At 41.5% G+C, this 26,312-nt stretch overlaps 1 protein-coding gene across 1 annotated transcript in view; it reads right to left on the bottom strand.

Annotated features, from left to right (window-relative positions):
* dnah6 (dynein, axonemal, heavy chain 6) overlaps positions 1-26,312 on the bottom strand; it is a 203,204-nt gene that overhangs the window by 97,236 nt on the left and 79,656 nt on the right. The window contains exons 46-51 of the mRNA XM_087237125.1: positions 22,855-22,928; positions 20,877-21,031; positions 20,482-20,713; positions 15,596-15,748; positions 14,038-14,178; positions 1,110-1,352 (exon numbers count right to left, since the gene is read on the bottom strand). Coding sequence (XP_087093251.1) covers positions 1,110-1,352; positions 14,038-14,178; positions 15,596-15,748; positions 20,482-20,713; positions 20,877-21,031; positions 22,855-22,928 — 998 coding nt within the window. The remainder of the gene's footprint in view (positions 1-1,109; positions 1,353-14,037; positions 14,179-15,595; positions 15,749-20,481; positions 20,714-20,876; positions 21,032-22,854; positions 22,929-26,312) is intronic.

Below are 26,312 nucleotides of genomic sequence, written 5' to 3'. Positions count from 1 at the left end.
GACTGTCTGATCAACTGACCCATTGTCCTCCTTCCCTAAACCCAACCAATAGTGTTTTCAAAAGCACAAATTGGAACCATTCTTCACCAGACTCAAACCCCTTTGTGGTAGTCAACTCTTCTCTGTGTGTCAAGTTCACCGATGTACATGGTGAGCTAACTGGACAAACTGGTAACAACAGGAAAGCCATGCACACTAAGGTAATCGGTCAGCTGGTAAGCGCGAAAAGGAACAGCGTTATACCATCCCATAGAATTCATTTAATGTAGAAATGCAGCCATACGTACTTTGGCTACATAATTCGCGATCTCCAGAAAAGTATACTGTATACGGCTATGTTTTCAGAATGACCCTGTGTTGGTTAATATGGTGCTGGTCTAAAACACTGGTGGCCATTTAAGCTTGGTTTATACTTCTGCATCAAGTGACCGGCGTAACCCACGACGCATGCAACGTGTGTAGTTGTGCATTTATACTTCTACGCAGTGTCTCTGTTGGTCTGCATTCACACACAACATGTGTGATGTGTGATGTAAACAATCGCTCCATCAGGCTCACACCATTCACGCGGCTCTCGGTCCCGCCCAGACTCGTCAGCGCTACCAAGCCGACCAATCACAGAGCTTGCGCTACGCGTCGTTGCCACGTGTAGTTACATTTTTTGAAAGGTGGACGTCAGCGACGCTGACGGCCACGGCGAAGGGCTATGCATCAGCGCCGTAGCATACGCCGGCGTTTGACGCAGAAGTATAAATCAGCCTTTAGTGAACTGCAGCCTTCCAATTTGCACTAATGCACACATACAAGAGATACAATGGGATCAAAGTCCCTTTCAAGGAAAATCTATTAACTCAGCGCCAACATTTGCAACATCTCTGGGCAGTTCGTTCAAAACCAAGTCTTATCTAAATAGTTTGGGGAATACAGAAATCTTAAAAACTTGTTTGTTATACTGAAAAAAGGAGGTCTCGTTTCTAAAGTTGTATTGCAAGCGGTTCACAATTTGTCCATTAATAACAGCTAATACAAGAACATTTCTACATAAAGCCCCTTTAAGTAACGGTGTAACAACATAAGAGACTAATGCATTATCCATCACTCATCCTCACCGCCTGCAGCTGTTGTCTCTTTTCTCCCAGCATGCCCAGGTACAGGTTAATGAGCTCCAAATAGGAGGTCGGTGTGGTGTAGTAGTGTCTCCTTAGTTCTGAGTAAAAACGCTCAGCCATGTCAGTCACACTAACATGAATCTCCACACACATCTCTGAAAAGCACTGCTTCATCTCCTCACTGCCAAACTCCACATTCTGGAAGAAGGTCTGAGACACAGATAGCAGAGCTTCACGGGGCCACTGAAAAATAAACCCAAGAAACAGAAAATGACTGCAATGTAACAAACACAACACATAGTAAAAAGCACATATCAATTGTTTATCATTAGCATAATACTGAAAGTATTTTTTTATTTAACCCTTGTGTGCTGTTGAGGATGTTGTCATCCACTCTGGAGTGATTTTGAGTCTTAATTTGTACACAACTTTCTCTGTGTTTCAGCAAATGAAATCATTTTTGATGAAAAATCTTATTTTAACACATCATTTGTGTTAACACAATGCTTTGAAAACCTTCAAAAACTCAATTCACTCTGGACAAACTTACTACCCTTTTATTAAGTTTGAGACTGTTCTTGCCGCACTGACTACTAACGACTAACGACTAAAAACTCAACTATTTAGTCTCCACTACACCTCCTAATCTGCAATTGCCTCGCTGAATATCACACTAACTGTACCAAAAAAAAAAAAATACTAATACTTCCCTTCTTAGACTTTACAGACCTGAAACTTGCCTATAGCACTTATTCATTGTTGCTCTTGGCTGTGTAAATTGCTTCCTTGTCCTCATTTGTAAGTCGCTTTGGATAAAAGCGTCTGCTAAATGACTAAATGTAAATGTAAATGTAACAGTAAAAATTACATATTTTACCTCTTCCTATAACAGGGAAAACTGCCATTAATTAAGAATGCATGATTAAGAATTACAAAAATGTGGTTATAATAAAAGTCAATGGGGCAAAAACAGCTACGACCATAACTGTTACGGTCACCAGCCACTGCGGATCACTGGAGAACTACAAATGCACTAAAAATCACAGCATGCACCATGCACACACACCGGTTCCTAATCTCGTCTGATTGCAAACACTCACAGCTGAAGCTGCTCAAGGATTCATTACACAGACTATTTATACACCACATTTGCTCACACACATTGCTGAGTGTTGTTTGTTTGTTTTCTTAGTTAAAAAGAACCTGTAACTTTACGTAGCATTTCCATTTCCTTGTTTAGCCATGTTCTTTGAATCTAGTGTTTTAAGTTCCCCTTCGGTAGGGGAACTTCAGTGCCATAGAGTGGATTGATTGAAATCCACGAAATGGGAGGATTCGGTTCAGAAGCCGCTTGTCTGAAAGAGTATTGAACGGGCCAATGAAAGCAATGAATTGGCAGCGTAAGCTTGCACATGTGTACTTCATTGCCAATTATCCCAGCATATAAGCACACCTGGAGCGAGCAAACGCCATCCTTTTCGCTTCAGAGACTTTCTGATCGAGTCGATGAGGGTTCCTCCTGCTGTGACCAGTGATTCTGAGCGAACGAGAGCATTCTCCCGGTCCAGAGTGTGTACACGCAGTGGCAGACGGTCGAGCTGGGTTTCTCCCTTGCCTGGCGTTCTTTGGGTCCGGTCCTCCAGAGCGGTGCGTATAAAGTTGCAAATTTCACAGAATTTCATCCAGAAACTGTGCGTTTCTGGATGCGGTGGTTTCCTGTCCTCGGATGATGGGCACGGGCACTGCGTTATATGCCTGGGGGGTCCAGCATGTTAATGCGCTGCTCGCGGGCAGTTCATGTCGTCATTGCGATGCCATGACTGTTGCGCAGTAAAGATCGCAGCTAGCCTTTGCAAAAGGGCGAACAACCCCAGTTGTCCCCTGCTCTGCAGCGGGCACTCGGGCAGATCTGAGGGTTTCAGCGAGAGATAATCCGTCGCCCACGGGCCCGCGGACCTCCCGCTTCTCTAAGCACTCCATCCAAGCTTCGGGCGGGGGAAGCGATCCGTCTAACAGATGGTAGCCCTTACGCCCGATGACACCGGAGACCAGACGTCCACCGCGGCATCGGAGGGTGGGCTTTCATTGTCCGATGATGATCCAGACCCCCTTGCCCCCTTCGGGCTGGTGAGCGCTGTCACTACGGATCCTGAAACGGACATGTTAGCCGTGCTTTCCCGGGCTGCTTCGGCCGTGGATTGGAGATGGTTTATCCCCCAGCTCCGCGGCCGGACCGACTAGAGGGGCGTTCCCTTCTTCCCGGAGGTGCACAGTAGGCTCACACGGTCTTGAAAAGCACTTTTTTTTTGCTCGTGCTGCGTGTCCCTCCACCCTCACCACTCTTGACGGTGGAACAGCCAGGGGGTGTGTGGCGATTCCTCAGGATGAGTGCGCGATGGCGGTCAATCCGCGCGGCGCCTCTTCTTGGCGGGGTCCGCCTCGTCTCCCATCCAAAGCCTGTAAGTTATCTGCCTCCCTCGGAGCTAGAGCTTACATAGCTGCGGGCCAGGCTGCTTCCGCCTTGCATGCGATAGCCACCTACCAGCGCTACCAAGCTCAGGCGCTGGCCGAGCTGCACGAGGGTGGGTCCAACCCAGGCTTACGAGCTTCGCACCGCCGCCGACTTAGCTCTTCGGACTACTGAGTCCGCTGCGTGTGCGTTGGGGAGGACGATGTCCACATTAGTGATCCAGGAGCGCCACCCCTGGCTGATATGCGCGAAGTCGACAAAGTCCGCTTTCTTGACTTTCCCCATATCCCAAGCCATGTTCGGCGACACTGTCTGTGAATTCACCCAGGAATTCAAGGCGGTGAGAGAGCAGTTGATGGGTGATGTCTTATCGGCGGTCCGTAGCCCGCTCCGCCCGCCGTGCCATTCATACCTGCTCCTCGCCGAAGGCGCCCGCCTACGAGAGCTGCTCCACCCCCGCACACGCCTCTGGCGAAGCGAGCGCGTCGGGCACCTCGGAAGCAGGCAGCCCCCCTGCCCAGAACGCCGCTAAGTCTGGCAATGGACCGCGAAGCATCCCTGGGACAGGCCATCTGGAGAAGAGGGAACTTGCTCTTTCCCCGCTGGAGGGCGGGGCCCCATTTCCAACAGCACTTTTTTACTGCCATGAAAACATTATGAAAGGGCACTTTTCCACTTCCCCGGATGTGACAGCCCGAAATCTGCCAGTCTGGGACGCTATGCTTTCTAGCTTGCAGATTCGGTGCGTTTCGCCAGTGGCTCACGATCGCTGGGAGGACGGTCTCCTTTCTCCCACCCCTCGAGCCTCCCCTCCGGAGCTCGGGTGCGGAGTGAGAGCAAATATCTCACCTCCAGCTTTTCCGTGGGACCCGCGCGCTTCCCGGATCAGCACACTCACTCCGCGCTGCCCCACTGCTGGTACGTCAGCGATTGTAGCGATGAGTCCATTAGCGAGAGCTCTGCCTGCCTGGTTAGCGCGGGCCAGCTCTTCGCGGTGGCTCATACGCACAATCAGACTCGGCTATGCGATTCAGTTCGCGAAACGGCCCCCCAAGTCACGGGTGTGTATTCACCAGGGTCAGCCCCCTGTCCGCCTCTGTCTTGCGAGAGGAGATTGCTGTCCTCCTGGCGAAGAATGCAATCGAGCCGCTCCCTCCAGCCGAGATGGAGAGCGGGTTATACAGCCCACACTTCATCGTGCCCAAAAAGAGCGGTGGGTCACAGCCAATCCTAGATCTGAGCGTTTTGAACCGCTGTCTGCACAAGCTGCCGTTTAGAATGCTCACGCAGAAGCGCATCCTCCGGTGCGTTCGTCCTCTGGGTTGGTCTGCAGCATTAGACCTGATGGACGCGTATTTCCATGTCTCCACTCTTCCTCGCCACCGTCAGTTTCTGCGGTTTGCGTTTAAAGGTCGAGCTTGGCAATACAAAGCCCTCCCCTTCGGGCTGTCTCCGCGGGTCCTCACCAAGCCCGCGGAGGGTGCCTTAGCGCCCCTTCGGCTCGCGGGCATCTGCATACTTAATTTCTTGACGACTGGCTGATTTTTGCCCTCTCTCGGAGCAATTGATTATGCACAGAGACGAAGTGCTCCGGCACTTCCACCTGTTGGGGTTTCAGGTCAACCGAGAAAAGAGCAAACTCGCCCCCGTGCAGAGGATCTCTTCTCTCGGGCTGGAGCTGGACTCAGTCACCATGGCAGCGCGCCTCTCCGGAGAGCGCGCTCAGCTGATGCTGTACTGTCTGAGAGAGCTCGACAATAAAATAGTGGTCCCACTGAAACTATTTCAGAGGCTCCTTGGGCATATGGCATCCGCAGCCGCTTCATGCCGCTCGGATTACTCTATATGAGACCACTTCAGCACTGTCTTCACGATCGAGTCCCCAGACGCGCATGGCACGCGCGCGCACACCGAGTCTCTGTTACTGCGCTGTGTCGCCGCACCCTCAGCCCTTGGAGCGACCCCTTGTTCCTACAGGCCTGGGTGTCTCTAGAACAGGCGTCCAGTCTTGTTGTCGTTTCAGCAGACGCTTCCAACACGGGCTGGGGGGCTGTGCGTTGCGGGCATGCGGCTGCGGACCTGTGGAAAGGTACCCAGTTGCATTGGCATATCGCCTGGAGCTGTTGGCAGTGTTCCTCGCTCTCCACCGTTTTTTTCCGGTGCTGGAGCAGCAACACGTGCTGGTCAGAACGGACAGTACGGCGGCGGTGGCGTATATCAGCCGTATGGGGGGTATGCGCTCTCGCCGCATGTCTCAGCTCGCCCGCCGTCTGCTCCTCTGGAGTCATCCGCGGCTGAAATCGCTGCACGCCATTCATATTCAGGCAAGATCAACCGTGCAGCCGATGCGCTCTCACGGCAGCCTTAGGTTCTAGAGAATGGAGACTCCATTCTCAGATCGATCTGTTGCTTCCCCCGAGATCGCTTACTGCCAGTTGTTCTTTCCCTGACCGAGTGCTCTCGGCACGAATGCACTGGCTTACAGCTGGCCTCGGGGCATGCGCAAATACGCGTTTCCCCCAGTGAGCCTGCTCGCGCAGTTACTGTGCAAGGTCAGGGAGGACGACGAACAGGTTGCTGGTTGCGCCCCTCTGGCTCAACCGGACTTGGATGTCAGAGCTCTCCCTCGCGATAGCCCTCCCCTGGCAGTCCCTTCGAGAGAGCACCTACTCTCTCAGGGACAGGGCACCATCTGGCACCCTCGCCGATCTTTGGAGGTCCTTAGACGCGAGGAAGACTTAGGTAACCTCCGATTGCGGTGGCTAATACCGTCACTCGGGCTAGAGCCCCCTCCCTGAGCGCGCCTATGCCCTGAAGTGGAGTCTATTCACTGAATGGTGCGTCTCTCGCAGAGAAGACCCCCGTAATTTGCCAGATCAGCGTTGTGCTTTCTTTACGCCGAGAGAAGCTGGAGAGCAGGCTGTCGCCCTCCACACTCAAGGTTACGTGGCTGCCATCTCCGCTCTCATGACGCGGTGGCTGGCAGCACCGTGGGAACGCATAACCTCATCATCCGGTTCCTCATGGGCGCTAAGCGAATTAATCCACCCCGCCCCCTCTCATGCCCTCCTAGGATCTCGCCCTCGCTACACAAGCCGCGTCAGATCCCTTCGATCCTCGACTCAGTATCTTTCTGACCCTGAAGACAGCTCTGCTGGTCGCGTTGATATCGATAAGAGGGTCGGGGACCCGGAGGCATTTTTCGGTCAGTGACTCGTGCCTGTAATTGGGCTGGCTTTCTCTCACGTCCTGAGACCCCGCCCGCGATATGTGTCCAAGGTTCCTACCACTCTGTTTTAATACGAGGTAGTGAGCCTGCAAGCGCTGTTCTCGGAGGAGGCAGACCCAGCCCTTCTTTATTGTCCAGTTCGCGTTTTGCGTATTATCCGGACCGCACTCAGAGTTTAGATCATCTGAGCAGCTCTTCGTCTGTTATGGCGGTCGGCAGCAGGGAAGTGCCGTACAGAAATAAGTTCCCACTAGATTGTGGATGCCTTTCTTTCGCTATCAGAGCCGAGGTGAGCCGCGTCCCCCGAGAGTGCGTGCGCACTCCACTCGGAGCTTCGCATCCTCTCGAGCGCGCGCACGCGGCGCCTCTCTAACAGACATCTGTAGAGCTGCGGGCTGGGTGACACCCAACACATTTGCAAGGTTTTACAATCTGCGAGTGGAGCCGGTTTCCTCAAGGGTATTAGGTAACCCTTGGTGATTGAGGAAACAATTCGGTAGGGTGTTGAAACACGCTTGCTGCGCCATTCTCCCTAACACGGAGGTACGTGCGCCTTTTTATCTGTCAGTAAAGTTCCCCGTCAGGTGAGCCCTGCAGATTCCTCCGTGGCCCCCAGCACTGACTCAGCGGAGGAGTCACTTGCTGGCCCACTACGTTGTAGGTCTGCCCGCTGGTCAGCCCGCGTTTTGGGTAAAGTTGCCTGCTATGCGTGATCCCCACTAGGCGATCCCATATGCTTATTCCGCCACGGTTAAGTCCCCCCCCTGGGCGGACCCGTGTCTTCCCTCTCCGCTAACCACTCTTTTGCTATGTGTACTCCCCCTTTTTTAGGGCTAGTCCATAAGTAATTCTGCCATCTATCCCCCCTTGGGTAATGAATGGCCTCCGCAGCGTCCTCCCTATCGGGATTGCACGCTTCCCAACGTACTGTCGTATTTTCCTAGAATTATCTAGATGCTCACGACTTCCCAAAAAATATATCTAAATCCGTAAGACTTCTGTTGAAGTAGGATAAATTAGGGCCAGGGACACGTTGGAGGACCGCGCCTCCCATGATGTGGGTGCGTCACGCTTGCTTGACTATCCCCTCATCCGGGGCGTTGGTAAGGTGCAGTCATTATGGCGCTTTCCATACTCCTCCCATTTCGTGGATTTCAATCAATCCACTCTATGGCACTGAAGTTCCCCAACCGAAGGGGAACGTTCGAGGTTACAGAAGTAACCCTTCGTTCCCCGAGGTAGGGGAACGGAAGTGCCATACTCCGTCGCCATAATGACTGTCCCTTAGCTGTTTGAAAGTCTCTTCAGCTTAAAAGGATGGCGTTTGCTCGCTCCAGGTGTGCTTATATGCTGGGATAATTGGCAATGAAGTACACCTGTGCAAGCTTACGCTGCCAATTCATTGCTTTCATTAGCCCCTTTCACACAGTGATACCGGTAAATATCCGGAAAATTTCCGGAAAGACTTTACCGGTATATTGAAAAAAGCGCTGTTCACACAGGCGAGGACGTTACGGAAATTTTCCGGAAAAGAGCATTCACACATCCATTCCAAAATACCGGTAAATTCTGACATCATTCACCACAAATGAGCTTTAAACGGCTGTGCTTGTATTTGTAAACATTTGACTAAATTACAAACTCTGTGGATGATCAATATTGTGAACAACTTTCGCAGGATCACTTTCTCATGTCGAGATGTTCATAATATGTGGTGTGCCGGCGCTCACAGGCTGTTCCACAGGCACACGCAAAGCTTGAAGGTAAACAAACAACGGCTTATCATAAGCATCTCATCGATGATTATTTACACAGTTGGCATTAAGAAGAACATATAAACGTGATCTGACTAACTTCTAGCAGCTAAATGTGTCTGGAAAAATATTCAAAGGCTTTTATCCTCACAAACCGCGCGGACGTAAATGCGTCTGACTGTTGTGATTGGCTAAAGCAGACGTCTCACGTCAGCACGTTCTAGACGTGCACGCGCTTATTACGGGAATCTTCCTTCTGCATTCACACAGCGCAGCATTCCGGCAAATTGCCGGTAATGTTACAACTTGCCAGCAATTTTCCGGAAAGGTCTGTATGTGTGAAAGGGGCTATTGGCCCGTTCAATACTCTTTCAGACAAGCGGCTTCTGAACCGACTCCTCCCATTTCGTGGATTTCAATCAATCCACTCTATGGCACTTCCGTTCCCCTCCTCGGGGAACGAAGGGTTACTTCTGTAACCTCGAACGTTATCTATTCCTAGCCTTGTTCCTAGTTTATCTTACCTTTCTCCGGTTTTGGCTACTTGCCTGTTTATCGATGATGATTTCTGGATTATCTAAATCAGGGGTGCTCAATCCTGTTCCTGGAAATCTACCTTCCTGTACAGTTTAGCTCCTACCCTGATCAAACCCACCTGAACCAATTAATTAGGACCTGAAATCCACTTGATAATTACAGACAGGTGTGTTTGATAAGGGTTGCAACTGAAATCCGCAGGAAGGTAGATCTCCAGGAACAGGATTGGCCACCCCTGATCTATATGTACCAGATTGCTCCTGCTGTTGACCCTTGCCTGATTTACGATCATTGTAAACAAATCTGCATTGGGATTTCAAGCTCAGTTAAAGCCTCCTTCAGTTGCAATAATGAAAGAGTAGTCAATTTGAACAATACAAAGGTTAAAATTGGGAACACTTTATTTTGATGGTCCATCCGAGTATTGGTAGACTGTCTGCTTAATATTTGTTGATACTGCTCTTTCATCAGACATTTAACTAACTCTGGAAAAACTTTTTAAGCACATCTCAACTTACACTAATGCTAACCCCAACCTAACAGTCTACTTATAATCTTAAGAGAATTAGTTGACATGCAGATGTAATGCAACAAACGAACCATAAAAATAAAGCATTTCAATTAATATTAATATTAATATTTTAATATGAATAAGAGATTTTTAAATTTATTTTTTTTTTTTATAATAATTCAATTTTGCAACTTTTTATTTAACATATCACCTTCCACAAACCATGTACAAAAATAGCATGCAGGTTATGCATAAGATATTGTAATAGACTATTCTTACATTCATTCAGCAAGAACAAAAGCGGTCACCTTGAAATATGTGGGGCGGTTGGAAGTGTGTGTTTGTCTGCACAAATAAACAACATGCGCTGATGGAACCAAGCAAATAAAAGCAGGATGAACAGACATACTGGCTCACTGTTTAACGCTAATGAGCAGCTGCAGTTGGCCAGAGCAGATCCATACATCAGACCTAAACATAACACTGTAACAGACAACACAACTAAGAAAACACACACTCTAAATGCAACACACACATACACACATTTTATGGTAATTAGCAAAACCCCTTGTTCTACCCGACAGCTCACAGAGGTCAGTCAGTGTGCACCTCATTAGATAACAGAATGAAACAAATGAACGAAGGCTAAAATTGATTGAATGATTGAGACACATATTTTATATTCTCTAGCTGTCCAATTGTTTTGTTAAGCTAAGCTTGATTTACTAAAATAACTGAACAATAATAAATATGGAATATGGTAATACAATTTCAGCTTTTAACTTTAGTTCAATGCAAAGGGAGAGATTGTCTTTTAAATATTATAAAATAGCAAAGTCTACAGTGAAAGGCAGGCAGAGGACTTTTATTATTGCCCACAGGAGCACACAACAAACAAAGACTTTAAAAAAATCCACAACACCCAGCAAACAATTTTGTGTGTAATAGATGTCTAATAGACAACTAAACGTAGACGGCTTGACTAAAACAAGGCAAAAGTTTAGCTGTCAGTGAAAATGTAATAGACATCTAAGAATAACCCAAAACTAGATTACTCGTCAAATAGACAGATTAGACAGACTTTATACTGTGTAGTCATTCATTTCTGTTTATTTGACAACTAGTCTAGTTTGGGTCTATTTTAGATGTCTATTAGATTTTCACTGACAGCCCAAATTTAGCCTTGTTTTAGCCAAGACAACTACGTTTATATGTCTATTATACATCTATTAGACATCTTTTAAAAACAAAAAATGCTTGCTGGGTATCCTCCTTTTAAACTAGTAAAGAAAAATGATTGATATATGATGATTATTTTAAAAGATTAAAAAAAAAAAAAAAAAAAAAAAATATATATATATATATATATATATATATATATATATATATATATATATATATATATATATATATATATATATTCTTTAAAAAAATAAGTAATTAAAATAACTATTAGTAAAGTACCAGTACTTGAAAAGCACTAAAAAGTGTTCCAATATCAAAATGTTAAATTAAATCAAATTTAGACAAATTTATACCCATGCAATTTATATCTATATAGCCAGTTTTTTTTTTTTTTTAAATACTTATGTTTAACTTAAAGATGCAGTAGGTGATCTGCCAGACTGCTAACGTTAGCATAATAGCTTTAAAAATTTACATCCCTCCCAGGCCCGGATTGGCCAATCGGGAGGACTGGGAGAGTTCCCGGTGGGCCGGTCCGTTTTTTGGCCACGAGGGCCGGTGTTTCTAGCTGCTTGCACTCTCAGCAGTCGCACTTTTTTTCATTTATTTATTTATTTGACCATAGCCTCACTCTTTTTATTCATTATTTTGCCGCAGCTCCGCTCTTCTTATTTATTGTCTCTATGCCCCATAAGCAAAATGCAGCCTGCAGAGTAATGATGATGTAACTATCATTCCGGCCACACAAGAGTAACAGCACCATTGTGGTCCAGTGGTCAGCACGTTGCATTATGACGCTGTCGATCCGTGTTCGATCAACACCTTAGTAATTTTTTATTTTTATTTCATTTTTATTTTTAAAACATATAAAAATTTAAGGTTGTTTAACATTTGAAGTTCTAAAGCAGCTGTTTTCTTGAAAAAGACGTGATAGTGTAATTAGAAACTTATTGGAAATGACCTTATTTTAATATAGTCAGTCGTGAACTGAGGTGTGCCGGTCTAATGCTTGAAACTCCAGGGCTGAAAAGGAGTCTCACTGCGGCCCTGATCCCTCCCCTGCCGTCCAAAGCCACGCCTTCTTAAGTCATGAACGGGCAAATGCGCACTGAATAGATAACGATCTGTTGACGATAGTCAACCATATATACCAGTAGATCATGTCATTCACCAGCTAGAAAACTCTATGGAGACACGCACTTTGTCTGGCATAGTTATTGACAGGCCTTGTAAAGAGACTTTTAACCAGCACAACAAAAAATGTGTCTGAAGACAATCACCTACTGCACCTTTTATGACTTTATAATATTTTTTTCCATACTTGATCAATCATTCATTTATTCATTCATTCATTCATTCATTAGTTCGTTCATTTTCCTTTGCCTTAGTCTCTGTTTCAGAGGTCGACACAGAGGAATGCGTCAACTATGCCTATGTTTTATGAAGCGGATGCTCTTCCAGCTGCAACCCAGTACTGAGAAACACATACTTTCACACTTACACACACACTTATACACTACAACCAATTTAGTTTTATTCAATTCTCTTACAGCGCATGTCTTTTGAATTGTGGGAAACCCATGCAAACACTCCACACGGAAATGCGTGGCCCAGCCGGAACTCTAACCAGCGACCTTCTTTCTGTGGGGCGACAGTGCTATCAACTGAGCCACCGTGCTGGTAGTTACGTTTTACTACCATCAAATATAGCTTTTAAAGGGTATAATGAAGATGAAATGTCATAATGAAGATAATATTTAACAAAGCATACTATAATAGAACACATTTTTCTTTATCCATCCATATAACCAACAATATAACTGCTCTATATTAGCACATTTATAAGCAATAGTAAGATCAAAACTAAATGAATGTTGTAAATGATCTCTTAGAAATGTTACTTTAGACAATGCAGTTAATTTTATTAGTATTTCATTTGTCTGTTTCATTGTCTTATTTTAACAAATTCCTCTCCGTCTCTCTCAGGACCTGAAGAGGATAAAATCACACTGATACGTCTTTAGACTTTGACCAAATCAGCTACTGAAAAAAACCTTTGTCCCCAGCTATGATTTCTGCGAAAATAGAAAACTGAAACGATGAAATTACAGTGAGTGAAATACATGACAAAAAGAAGTTGAGCATGAGTATTGAGCTTGAATGATAGCTGCTCCTTATCATCAGGGTGTACGACTGCCTGTGTGGCATAAGTGTCTCTTTAAAATGTATATTAGGGACTTGGGTAGTCAATCCTAAACAGATTGGCTCTAGAAATAGATCCACAATGCTGGCGTGCCCCTTAAGTAGTTGGGATGATTTGAAGACACATTTGTGTATTCTTCTGCAATGCAGTTTGTGTGGTAATCGTTTCATTTCAAACCTTTACAGCTAATGCTGAATGCTGCTCTTTTAAAATAACATTTTAAAATGACCTAATGCTGGGTTCACACAAAGGCCCTTTAAGGCAAATAATTTCACTTAGATTAATAGGTTTAATATGCATAATTGTGGCTACTGTTAAAATAATAGTTGTGATTTATTAATTTTTTAATCGAATTCTGAACCATCATTTGACATTAAATACTGGATTTACTGTTTTGGCTTCTTGATTTCTTTTCATATTTTGGCTTCTTGATTTCATGCATGACACAATTCAGGTGGCTGCCAGGATTTCTATTTTCTTTCTCATTGCTTATAGAGAAACATACAAAAAATTATTTGTGCCCACTGACTGTGCCAGTTTTGTTATGCCGTCTGTTGTTGTTTTAGTACAAAGTTCACTATAAACATTAAACAAATCAAGCAAATTTGTGACAAATACTATTTGCATGACACTACTGCCCATTTTGCAGGCTGTTTAAAACTCTGCGCACCACCTGTTCTGTGTAAATGGCACTGATTTTTTTAACAAGGCACAATCTGTAATAAGCCGTTACGTGCTGTGCCTGTTTACATTTAAATTAAATCACTGTCACCGCTTTCAGTGCACACGTTTCCTCTCTCTGAAAAAGATGAAACGCGTGTTCCATAAAGAATAACAATGACTTCATTTAAATGTGCAGAAGCACAACATATGACTTATTACTAATTATTATTCACAAAAATATGCATAGTAAAGCACTATTCAAATGCATATGGCGGCTGGATATGTTTGATAGGCACATGAGTGTTCAGGTGCGGCAAATCAGTGGGATAGTTTTTAATTAATTTTACAAAAATGAGAAATGAAGAGGAAGTCTGACCTGTACAAACCAGTCGATGGTGCAGCAGTTTACTAGAGATGGGAACATGCGGCATCGTGAGCGGAAGGAGTCTCCAACAGGGCTCATACACAACACTATGTGCAGCTTCTCACGCACACGAGAGATAAAGAACTGGAAAACCTTGACACGAAAAGACACAAACAGACATGAGACAACTGGCATCTGAAGAAAATCATAGAGTAGATAAAATACAGTTGAAAGCTAAATGATTAGCCCTTCTGGGAAATTTCAAAAAAGTAATGTTTAACAGCGTACAGTGGCTCAGTGGTTAGCACTGTCACCTCACAGCAAGAAGGTTGCAGGTTCGAGTTCTGGCTAAGACAGTTGTCTGTGTGGAGTTTGTCTGTTCTCCCTGTGTTTATGGAGGTTTCCTCCGGGAGCTCAGGTTTCTCCCCCCGGCCCATAGACATGATGTATAGGTGAATTGATTTAACTAAATTGACCGTAGTGTATAAGTGTGTGTGTGTGTGTGTGTGTGTGTGTGTGTGTGTGTGTGTGTGTGTGTGTGTGTGTGTAAATGACTTTTTATGGATGTTTCCAAATACTGGGTTGCAGCTGGAAGGGCATCCACTGATTAAAACATATGCTGGAATAGTTGGCGGTTCATTCTGCTGTGGTGACCTCTGAAATAGAGACTAAACCGAAGTAAAATTAATAAATGTTTAACAGAGCAAAAACATTTTGACAGTATTTACTATTATTTAATTTTACTTCTGGAGAATTTAATTTCTTATAATTTAACTGGAATAAAAGCATTTATATTTGTATATATATTTTATTTTATTTATTTTTTTTTTTAGTATTATTATTAACCCCCTTAAAATTTTTACTCATTTTTGGCAACAGAATAAACCAGAGTTGTCCAATGACTTGACGAAATTAACCAAACCTGACCAGGTAAGTTTAGTTTAGTTTATTTATTTATAAACCGCAATAAAACAACAATTTTTGACTATTTTGCTGTATAAATCTAAAAGCAAATTATCAAAAAATAGACAGCAACAGATAAAACAACATAGAATACATCCAACATACCACACAGCATCAACGATAAATAACAAGACACCAGGGGCCTCATGTATCAACGCTGCGTACGCACAAAAACTTTGCGTACGCCAGGTTTCACGCTCAGAATCGCTCACATTTGGATTTACTAACGATGAAATGAACGTGGGAATGTGCGCAGCTCCACGCCAGCTTCATGGCTGGCGTACGCACATTTTTTGTAGGTATCTGTTTTATTTCCATTGGCGACTCCTAGAGGCAGTTGTGTTAAATTGCACTCTACAAAGTGTCTTTGAGCCGTGCAAAGGCAGCTGTATGAGACAGGTTCATCTAGCAGGTATATAAGGTTTCCATACCATGCAGTTGACCAGCCAAACATTAAAGCAGCACTTGGGAAACATTTATAAAAAAGAATAAAAATTTCACAGGAGGAATCGTGTTTTAGCCTTCAACTGTACTTTATAGTGATGTTTTGCACTGAGATGCATTTGTTATGTTGCAAGATTGAATGGTTACAGGTTGTACCATGTACCTCATCCCTGTTTCCCTCAGAGAAGCCAGCTTCTTTGGCCTTGGGGCTAATGGCAGCCAGCACCTGTTTTAACTCATCCTTCTCAAAGAGGTTCGGTACTTCACCAGAGTTCAGCATGTTGTTAATGTCCTCCAGGAATTCTTCCACCACAATCTACAACAGACAGAGAAAAATATGTTATTGTTCGATCGACAAGAAAATCACTACCAATGCACAAAGATGACAAACCTGGTATACCTTGAGACAAATATGTTTTCAATATGTTAATTTTCATATCAGATACTAGAAAGGTATGATTTTCGGTTCACCAAGACTTATAGTATTTTATCACTTAAAGCACGGGCTAACAGTTTTATAAGATTTCTTTGAGTATATTCAAAGGCTAGCTTTTTTCATTAGTCATTGCTGAAATCTATTGGTATTGATGTTAAACATGGTCTGAAAAATTTAATTAGTGATATCAAGTTTTTGTTAAATCTCAAACAAAACAGGTGATACTAATGCACCTCAAAGCTGACTGCCACAAATCTATGGAATTTTCTCCCAGCAGAAATTTCTCACATGTACAAATTATAAGATGTTTTCACGCCTGACTAGAAGGTTTTTTTTTCGTCAAATCAAATTTGCATACATTGAGTGAGGTGTTTTTTTATTTTTCAGTGTTTTAGTTTATACATGATGATGCCTGTATGTTTTAATCTGACTTTAATTAATTTAATATTTTTTTGTTTTAATTTCTACCTGTCCAGGGACTGCGGGTAGAAAATAGCAATCCTGCCACAACCTGGCACCATGCATCTTTCCTCTTTAAGGTTAATGTAATTTTTGTGCATTGTCCCTATTAAATAAATAAACTCATTCATTCATTCATTCATTCATTCATTCATTCATTCATTCATTCATTCATTCATTCATTCATTCATTCATTCATTCATTCATTCATTCATTTATTCATTCATTCATTCATTCATTCATTCATTTAAATGCAGTTTATTTATAAACTAATTTTGAGAGGATCATGTGCTTTTGATTGATCACGGCTGGTCCCACATCAGCTTTACATATTGAGCCAATCAGATGAAAACTAACTCACTATAAATAACGAGTTTTCTACTTCAGTCAGCTTCGTCTTGAAGAAACCCCCTTCCACTTCTCCTGACAGGGCGACACGGGACACGGCGGCCCAGTGGTTATCACTGTTGCCTGACAGCAAGAACGCCACTGGTTCGAGCCCTTAACGGGCCAGTCTGCAATTCTGTGCGGAGTTTGCATGTTCTCCCTGTGCTCATGTAGGCTTTTCCCTGCTTCACTGGTTTCCTCCCACCGTCCAAAGACATACATTATAAGTAAATTGACTAATCCAAAGTGGCATCATAAGAGAAAATCTTATATCTCAACATGCTCACAAGCAGGGCAGTTCTCAAGACCTACTGTACCTGAGCTCAAACTCCCCTCTTGTCCTCAAATGGGAGGGAGCCCCAGGCTCAAGTATATTCTGAGCTCAAGACTCTCTCCCGGGACAGCATGCCAAACACGCTTTATTATCAATCATCAGCGAAGTGTGAACTCTTGAAACACATTGGGAATAATCAAAAACAGTTATAGTCCACATCCTTTTCATTCTCTTTCTTTCAAACACTTGTAAACATGCCTAACATGGTTTGTTTGTTCATTCAATAATACTTGTGCATCACCCTGAGAATTCCTGATGTAGAGAATGTATAGAATGAGGAAAGAAGAGGCAAGGGTCTTCATAAAATTAGCAGCAAACAAGAACAAGAGATGCATTTAGAAGCATGTTAGTATCAGGTGGAAATGGCAGTGTCTCAGCTGACCACTTGTGAACGGTAACAATCGCATGATAAAACCAAGTTTAAATGGGGCCAAAGTTAAATATAATCTTGACAAAAAATATGTATTTATTAATTTGTTTCTTTGTTGAATGAAACAATATAGGATAGCAAGGTTATTATAAATTATTCTGACAATAATATATGTGGTATCGTTTCAGATATTGTTAAAAAAAACTGATTGCATGATGCAGAAAAAAATATTATACATTTGATACTAACCAGTGTGTATTCAGATGAAGACATAAAACTAAAAGGTCACACAACCTCAGAGAGAAAGTAAAAAAAACTATTTTATTTATCAGTGAGTGGCTATTAATAACTAAAGAGTGTTTACTTCCATCTGTTTATGCAAACACTCAAATGAAGGACATTTCCTTCAACCTACTTTATCAAATACTTTGAGTCCCATTAGTTGAGTCCCAGCCTTACATATAGGAACACACATGCCACCATCACATTAAGTATCTTTTGTCTATAGCAGCAGCTTGGGTCTGTCTCGTTACGAAGTATTCATGAAATAATTTAGGAGGTCATTACTGCTGCAGAGCCCTGTATGCTGACTCACAAAGCAGTAACAGTCTGTGCTTTCATAAGACAGTATTACAGGCCTGGCAGAAGGCCCAGAGTCATAACAGAGATGACCTAGTGTCTACTCCACTGCTCAGAAAAAAACAACTTCTGCATCCAGATTCATAACATAATATCAATAAATCATAACTTGTGAATTTGCTATAGGACTCTTTCAAAGAGGTGCAATTTTTGGTTAGACCAGGGCAAACATTCCAATTTATGAACCTTATTCTAAGTCACATCAATCAAAATATGTTACACACACACACAGACACACAGACACACACCCACACACACACAGACACACACACACACACACACACACACAGACACACACACACACACACACACACACACACACACACACACACACACACACACACACACACACACACACACACACACACACACACAAAACACCCCAAATATGTGGAATCTAATTTATAAACTGGCTTTAAATACCATGGAAGACAATGGCTGTTGCCTCTGCTAAAAGGGCAGAATAGAGCAGAAATGTCACGAATGCAGATGCTTTTGTTGGACACAAATTAAAATGAGCCAATATTTGTCACACATTAGCTATTTTGTATGGAAATGACAATAGGGAAGAGCCACATGTTGGTAGAATATCGATTAAGGGACGAATTGTACAGAAAAGAAAATGGGACTAGAAACACTTAACACAGGTCAACCAAAAGTGGATATTTACAATCAATTCACTAGTAATTGTGAACATTCTTAACTTTTATTTTCAAAATACGCAAAAAAAAAATCATCTAAAGATCACTTAATGAAGCTTAATTGTTAAAATCACCAATAACGAATCAGTTTAATGTAATAAATAGCAAATGTCATTATTAATGTTTATAACTGTACATCAAGGCCATAGTTTTCATATTGGTGTTTTAATTTTAAAATTATGAAAAAAATCTAAACAAAATAATAATAATAAAATAATAATAATAATAATAATAATAATAATAATAATAACATAATTAATAGAGCAATAAATAAAATTAAAACAGCACTAAAGGAACAACATTTTTTGAAAACATTTTGGATTAATGTTTCTATTTTTAAATATTATATTTTTTGTGCATCATACACTCACCAGCCACTTTATTAGGTACACCTTACTAGTACCTGGTTGGACCCCGTTTTGCCTACACAACTTCTGTAATCATGGTATAGATTAAATTTTGGTTCATATTGACATTATAGCGTCACACAGTTGTTGCAGATTTGTCGGCTTCACATCCATAATGCAAATCTCTCGTTCTACCACATCCTAAAGGTGCTCTATTTGATTGAGAGCTGGTGACTGTGTAGAACATTTGAGTACAGTAAACTCATTGTCATGCTCAAGAAACCAGTCTGTGATGATTCACGCTTTATGACATGGCGCATTTTCCTGTTGAAAGAGGGGTATACTGTGGTCATAAAGGGATGGACATGGTCAGCAACAATCCTCGCTTAGACTGTGGTGTTGATAATGCTTAATTGGTACCAATGGGCCCAAAGTGTGCCAAGAAAATCCCCCTACACCACCACCACCTGCCAGAACTGTTGATGCAAGGCAGGATGGATCCATGCTTTCATGCTGTTGATGTCAAATTCTGACCCTAATATACAAATGTCACAGCAGAAATCAAGACCAGACAACGTTTCTCCAATCTTTAGAGATGCTCTTCTGCATACCTTTGTTGTAACGAGTAGATATTTGAGTTAAAGTTGCCTTTCTATCAGGTGGAACCAGTCTGGCCATTCTCCTCTCACCTCTGGCATAAACAAGTCATTTGCACTCACAGAACAGCCGCTCGCTGGATTTTTCGCTTTTTCGGACCATTCTCTGTAAACACTAGAGATGGTTGTGCGTAAAAATCCCAGTAGATCAGCAGTTTCTGAAATACTCAGACCAGCCCGTCTGGCACCAACAACTATTCCAAGTTTAAAGTCACTTAAATCACCTACTTCCCTATTCTGATGCTCGGTTTGAACTGCACCAGACAGACTTGACCATGTCTACATGCCTAAATGCATTTAGTTGTGACCAAGTGATTCGCTGATTTACATCGACGAGCAGTTGAATAGGTGTACCTAATAAAGGGGCCAGTTAGTGCATGAAGACAAATCAAAAAATGATCTTGTCTTGTACTGTTAATTTGAATGAATAACATAAACATAAATGGCTCATTGTGTTCTGTTTAAAAAGTGAAAAAAGTGGCAAAAAACTAACTAGCTTGTATCACTGGATATTACTCTTGGTACAGTTCTATTATAAAACACGTTTCTAATATGAAATATGTAGTTACTTCCATCTTACTGTGCCTGGTAATATGATTATTGTAAAGAATTAAATCCCTTCAACCTATTTAAAATAATTATTTGTTTTTAATACTTTTTAATTATAAAAAAACACACACTTTTAATATCATTTATCATCAGATTTCTCCTAGGCTGTACCTGAGTGTCCGTGAAGAGGAAGACCATGTCCTGGCCTTCCACACCTGCCATTCTGTAAAGTTTACGCAGGTCTTCATGGAAGCTGTCGTAATTATAACCACGGCTCAACTCAATCTGAAAGCAACGGTAACCACACATGTGAGCAGCCAGACGTGTCAGAGATTGCTTTCCTGTGCCACCCACACCAACCAACAGGGCATTGCCACGCTCTTGGCGAATCATGCGGGCAATTCTGTGGACAGAGGAACAGATGAACGATAAGAAAGGAAGGTCAACTGGGTGGATGAACAAAGCATTCCATTAGTAAACTGATCCAGACGTGCAGGCTGAATGACAGGGTCATCTGAACACCTGCTTTTGTGAACACCAGACGAAAAGGCAAGCTGCTTGTTTACCTAGACACGTGTTCAATGGCATCTTGAAAGAAAACCAGCTTGGTTTCCTTTGCAAAGGTTGTGTTGTAGTCATCTAGGTAGTCCTGAAGCACCTGGCGAATCTTGTCCATGTCAGTTAGATCCTCATAGACACGATCAGCCTTGTCTGCTCCAACCTAAAATTGAATTAAATTGTTTAATTACAAAACATTAACTAAACCCTGTCATTAAAGGTGAAATGTGTATTTTTTGCCACTGGTGGACACATATTAACACCACACAAAGTTATATTTTGATGATGACATGACAAAATGAGTTAAAGTAAAACTTATTATCATGGTAATATAAAGCAGAGTAAGGCTGAAAGCCATCAAAGCGAAACTAGACAGTTGAAGCAATTGCTGATGACAAATGAGTGACATTTTAGGGTTCTGTTATATATAATCTGTAAGCAAGGTTGTATGGCATCATTAGTACAATCCCAGCAGACACACGTTGTAAAACATTAATAATAGGTTAGATTTAGATCACCAGCATCTAAGGACAACGTTATTTTGACATCCAATAAGACATGAAATTACTTTGATATTTTGTTGATTTTAGGTTGTAAGAAAGTGACCAAAATCCAACGTCAAGCCAACATCTTAAACCAACATCATATTGACGTGAAATACTGACATTTATTCATCAGGTATGGCAACCAAAATCTGACGTCTGATAGGCGCTATATTGGTAACGTCCACACAACAACAAGCTGTGACATCATTAGACGTTATTTTTAGGTTGCGTTGGAAAGTAATCAAAATGCAAAGTCTGCTCAATGTTGGACATTGACGTCGGCCTGACGTTGGGTTCTAACATCATGCCGATTCTCAATTCCAAACAAAATGCAGCGTCCCACAACATGGGAGTACAACATCAATCTGACCTCATGTTGACATCCTATGCCTGCTGGGTGTTTCAATAGTTAAATTGATTATTTTTTTGGATTTGATCAATCTTTGAAATATTAGGTAGAATGTAAGTACTATATATGTAAGACTGTTCAAGTAGTTTTTAGGTATTTAATAATAAAAAAAAATTATTCATATTGTCTCTAAAAATTACTAATGAAATAGACGAGTGATTGTTTTAGCTAACTACCCAGATAACAGGAAACACTCACAGATCATTTAGTAATGTTCTCTAAAAGCGCAAAGTTAGCACAGAACATCATTAAAGTAATGTCTGGAAAACATTCTTGTAACAATGTTGGAAAAAATGTTTTTGGAATGACTTTTTTGATGATCGACGCAGTGGCGCAAGTAGGTAGTGCTGTCGCCTCACAGCAAGAAGGTCACTGGTTTGAGCCACGGCTGGGTCAGTTGGCGTTTCTGTGTGGAGTTTGCATGTTCTCCCTGTGTTCGCGTGGGTTTCCTCCAGGCTCCTACTGTCCAAAGAAATCCACTACAGCTGAATTAGTTAGACTAAATTGTTCATAGTATATGTGTTTGAATGAGAATGTATGGATGTTTCCCAGAAATGGGTTGCAGCTGGAAGGGCATCCGCTGCGTAAAAAATAAATGCTGAATAAGTTGGCGGTTCATTCTGCTGTGGCGACCCCAGATTAATAGGGGGATTAAGCAGAAAAGAAAATGAATGAACGAATGAATGTCTTTATGATGTTATTTGTACTTGATGAATAATTCTCAAGATGTTGAAAGAAAAATAATACACATTAATATAACACAAGACAGGAACATTCTAAAATCATTAATTTATAATGATGTTATTGGAACCTAAACAAGAATGATACCACATCTGACATTTTAAACATACTGAGAATGTTAAGAAATATTTTTATCTTATTTACAACTTATTGGGAACATTATTGGAACGTTTTATAAACTATAATTGTAGTACTGTTGTATTAAACTTCTTTATATAAAGAGTTAAACGTAAACAGATAGCATTATACAATCAAAACTAATAAAACAGACAGCTGCAAAAACACTTATACCTTGATGAAATCTCCAAAAATGATGGGCTGATTCACAAAGTATGCTGGCTCTATGTTTATGCTGAAATATTTACCTGTTGAACAAAAGAAGCAGTTGAAAGATAAAGAAGCAGCACACTAACGTTTACTTCAAAAAAGGAAGACAGGTTAGAGGCAAAGCAAAAAATAAACAGATCATTCTGATAAGTCACACTGCAAAATTAGAAGATTTAATCTGATCAACGTGCCTCTATCTAAATTTATGAAAAAGCAGTTTTAACATGGACTATAAGTACAATAAGCATAAATATAAAAAATAATTAACATTAAACTATCTGCAAATTATTTAAAAAAAAACATATTTGTAACCCTCAAAACCAGTTATATGAAATGTTTACATCATCTAAAAAAAATTCCATGTATGTTTTGTTATGATATGACAATATATAGCTGAGATGCAACTATCCGAAAAATTTTAATCTGAGTGTTCAACAAATTAGTGAAAACGCTGCCTTTAAAGTTATCCAAATTAAGTTCTTAGCAATTCATATTTCAAAACAATTTTGATTTATTTATGGAATGGTATTTCTAAAATGTTTTTGGGAACTTGATCTTTACCTAATATTCAAATAATTTTGTAGTCGGTAATTTAGACTCATGTCAGTAATTTAGACTCATACAATTTATTTTATTCCTATTCCTTCAAATAAATCCATGCAACCTAATACTGTTTTTTTGGTCAAGGGTCACATTCTTAAACATTACGATGCATATTTAAAAAATAAAATCACATTTTTGTTGTCTTATTGGACATAGTTCATATGACCACACACTTTTTTGATATACTGTAAGGGCTTTTCATATTGTGCTTAACCTCAGGTTATCATCTGTCCACCTCTTTTAATCATAAGTAGAGAACTGTGATGAATACATATAAACACCAGGGATTAATTGTTACCCATGCAAACAACTAATAATAATGTTAATAATAATAATAATAATAATAATAATAATAATAATAGGTAACGCAGTGGCGCAGTGGGTAGCACGTTCGCCTCACAGCAAAAAGGTCGCTGGGTCACTGTTTTCGATCCTCGGCTCAGTTGGCGTTTCTGTGTGGAGTTTGCATGTTCTCCCTGCATTCGCATGGGTTTCCTCCTGGGTGCTCCGGTTTCCCCCACAGTCCAAACACATGCAGTTCAGGTGAATTGGGTAAGCTAAATTGTCCGTAGTGTATGAGTGTGTGTGTGTATGTGTGGATGTTTCCCAGAGATGGGTTGCGGCTGGAAGGGCATCCGTTGCGTAAAAACTTGCTGGATAAGTTGGTGGTTCATTCCGCTGTGGCCACCCCAGATTAATAAAGGGACTAAGCTGTGACGACCCCTTGTGGTCGTTTGTGGCTGGGGTGTGGGTGTCGGTCTGTGCATCTGTGTGTGTGTGTGTGTGTGTGTTGCAGGTCCAGCTGATTGCGCTGGGATTGAGAACACCGGTTTGTGATTGAGTTGCTCTGCTATAAATAGCGTGTTCGTTTCAGACGAGGAGAGGCTGCACGTGGAATCTGGTCACTTATCTTTCGGCTGGGATCGGTTTTGGACCTGATGGGCTAGCAACATGACCTTTGATAATAGTAAATAAATATATTTTTGTACCGCAATTGTACTCGACTTCTCCTTATTTGTGGTGACCGGTTTAGGTCATAACAAATGGGGGCTCGTCTAAAACATTTTTCTTAGACTGGTTAAATTTGGTATTGTTTGTATAATATTTGTTATTGTTTTGGATTTTGTTAAATTTGTTTTGGTTAATTGGTTATGATGATAAAACTGAAATTTGATTTATTATTGGGAGAATCGAGTGCAATTGTATTGAAAGAATGGACTTATTTTGTGTAATTCCATGCACAGCTGGTGGACATTTCAAATAGCCCTGTGAATTAATTTCGTTGTTAGGATTAAGTGATATGTCTCTTGGGACATGTCAAATTTTTTTTTTTAGTTTGTTATTTTTGAGCAGATCGGTGGTTAGAGCTATGTCTCGGGAGCACGCCGAGGTGTGAGAGAATCGCCAATATAATTGGTTGTTGTTCTCAGCCTGCGGTATTTGGTGCATAAAAACCCACCACTGTATGCTTGAAGACTAGGGTCTACTTAGTTAGATTTATGTATAGTTATAGGTTGCGAAATTAATATACAGGGCGCAAATAAATTTGTTGTCTCCAGTGGGTGTGGCAAGGAGGTAAATTACTTAAGGGGTTTATTGATTATTCTTTTTCTTTTATTTTGTATATGTGTGTGTATATGTATATATATGTATGTATGTATGTATGTATATGTATATAGGCATATATATATATATATATATATTTTTTTTTTTTTTTTTCTTTCTCTTTCGTTGTGCCCCTTCTGTTCCTGATTATGACGTCAATTGAAGTAGGTGAGTTTATTGAGAATCCTTCTGAGCAAATATTTAATTTGTTAACAAAAGACCAATTGATCGAGATTGCAGCCCACTATGGTATTGTCCTTACGACAAATGATAAAAAACTGAAAGAAAATGTTAGGGCAGTTTTAAAGATGGCTTTTATAGAGAAAGGGATTATGTCTTCAGAAGTAGGGGTTTCGGTTACGAGGTATCCCTCTACTACCTTTACCTTTGAACAACAGAAAGAGTTGGTACTTCTCCAGTTAGAACAGCGAAAATTGGAGTTTAAAATGGAAATTGAGAAACGAAAATTAGAACAGGAAACTATTTTGGCACAACAATCTTTGGAAAATAGAAAATTAGATCTTCAACAGCAACGTTTGGATCTAATGAAGGATGGAAAAGTGAGATTAAATGATGATGATTTAGGTGAAGGAGCAGAGGGGGGGCTACCTTCTGTTAATTTTAATGTAGCAGCAAACTTGCGATTAATGCCTTTGTTTAATGAAGAAGATGTGGATACATTTTTTTTGTTATTTGAACGAGTTGCGGACAATCAGAGTTGGCCGGAGGCCGAACGATCGTTAATGTTACAGTGTGTTTTGACGGGTAAAGCACAGAAAGCTTATTCTGCTTTGAGTTTGGCCGATAGTCAAAATTATGATAAAGTTAAAAAGGCCGTTTTGAAGGCATACGAATTGGTTCCAGAAGCGTATCGCCAAAAATTCCGTGGTTTAAGAAAGAACTTTACCCAGTCATATGTAGAAGTAGCACGTGAACTGCAATTGTGTTTTACACGCTGGTGTAATTCTGCCTCTGTTAAATTGTTTAAGGATCTGGTGGAATTGGTTGTTTTGGAGCAGTTTAAGAACATACTGCCAAATCAAATTGCTATATTTATTGCAGAACGTAATGTTTTGTCAATAGCAGAGGCAGCAGCATTAGCAGACGAGTATGATTTAATTCATAGAGTGGGGAGTGATGTGGGTTGTCTTAAAGAGAAACCTACATTTGTGCAGCGTCCAGAGTTACCAACAGTCACGCGTTATGGAAACACA

Source organism: Danio rerio, chromosome 1 (genome assembly GCF_052040795.2).
Source record: "Danio rerio strain M-AB ecotype USA chromosome 1, GRCz13ab, whole genome shotgun sequence".
Classification (NCBI taxonomy): Eukaryota; Metazoa; Chordata; class Actinopteri; order Cypriniformes; family Danionidae; genus Danio; species Danio rerio.
Note: the sequence above shows the minus strand (reverse complement) of the source record. Positions and strands in the feature narration are given on the sequence as shown.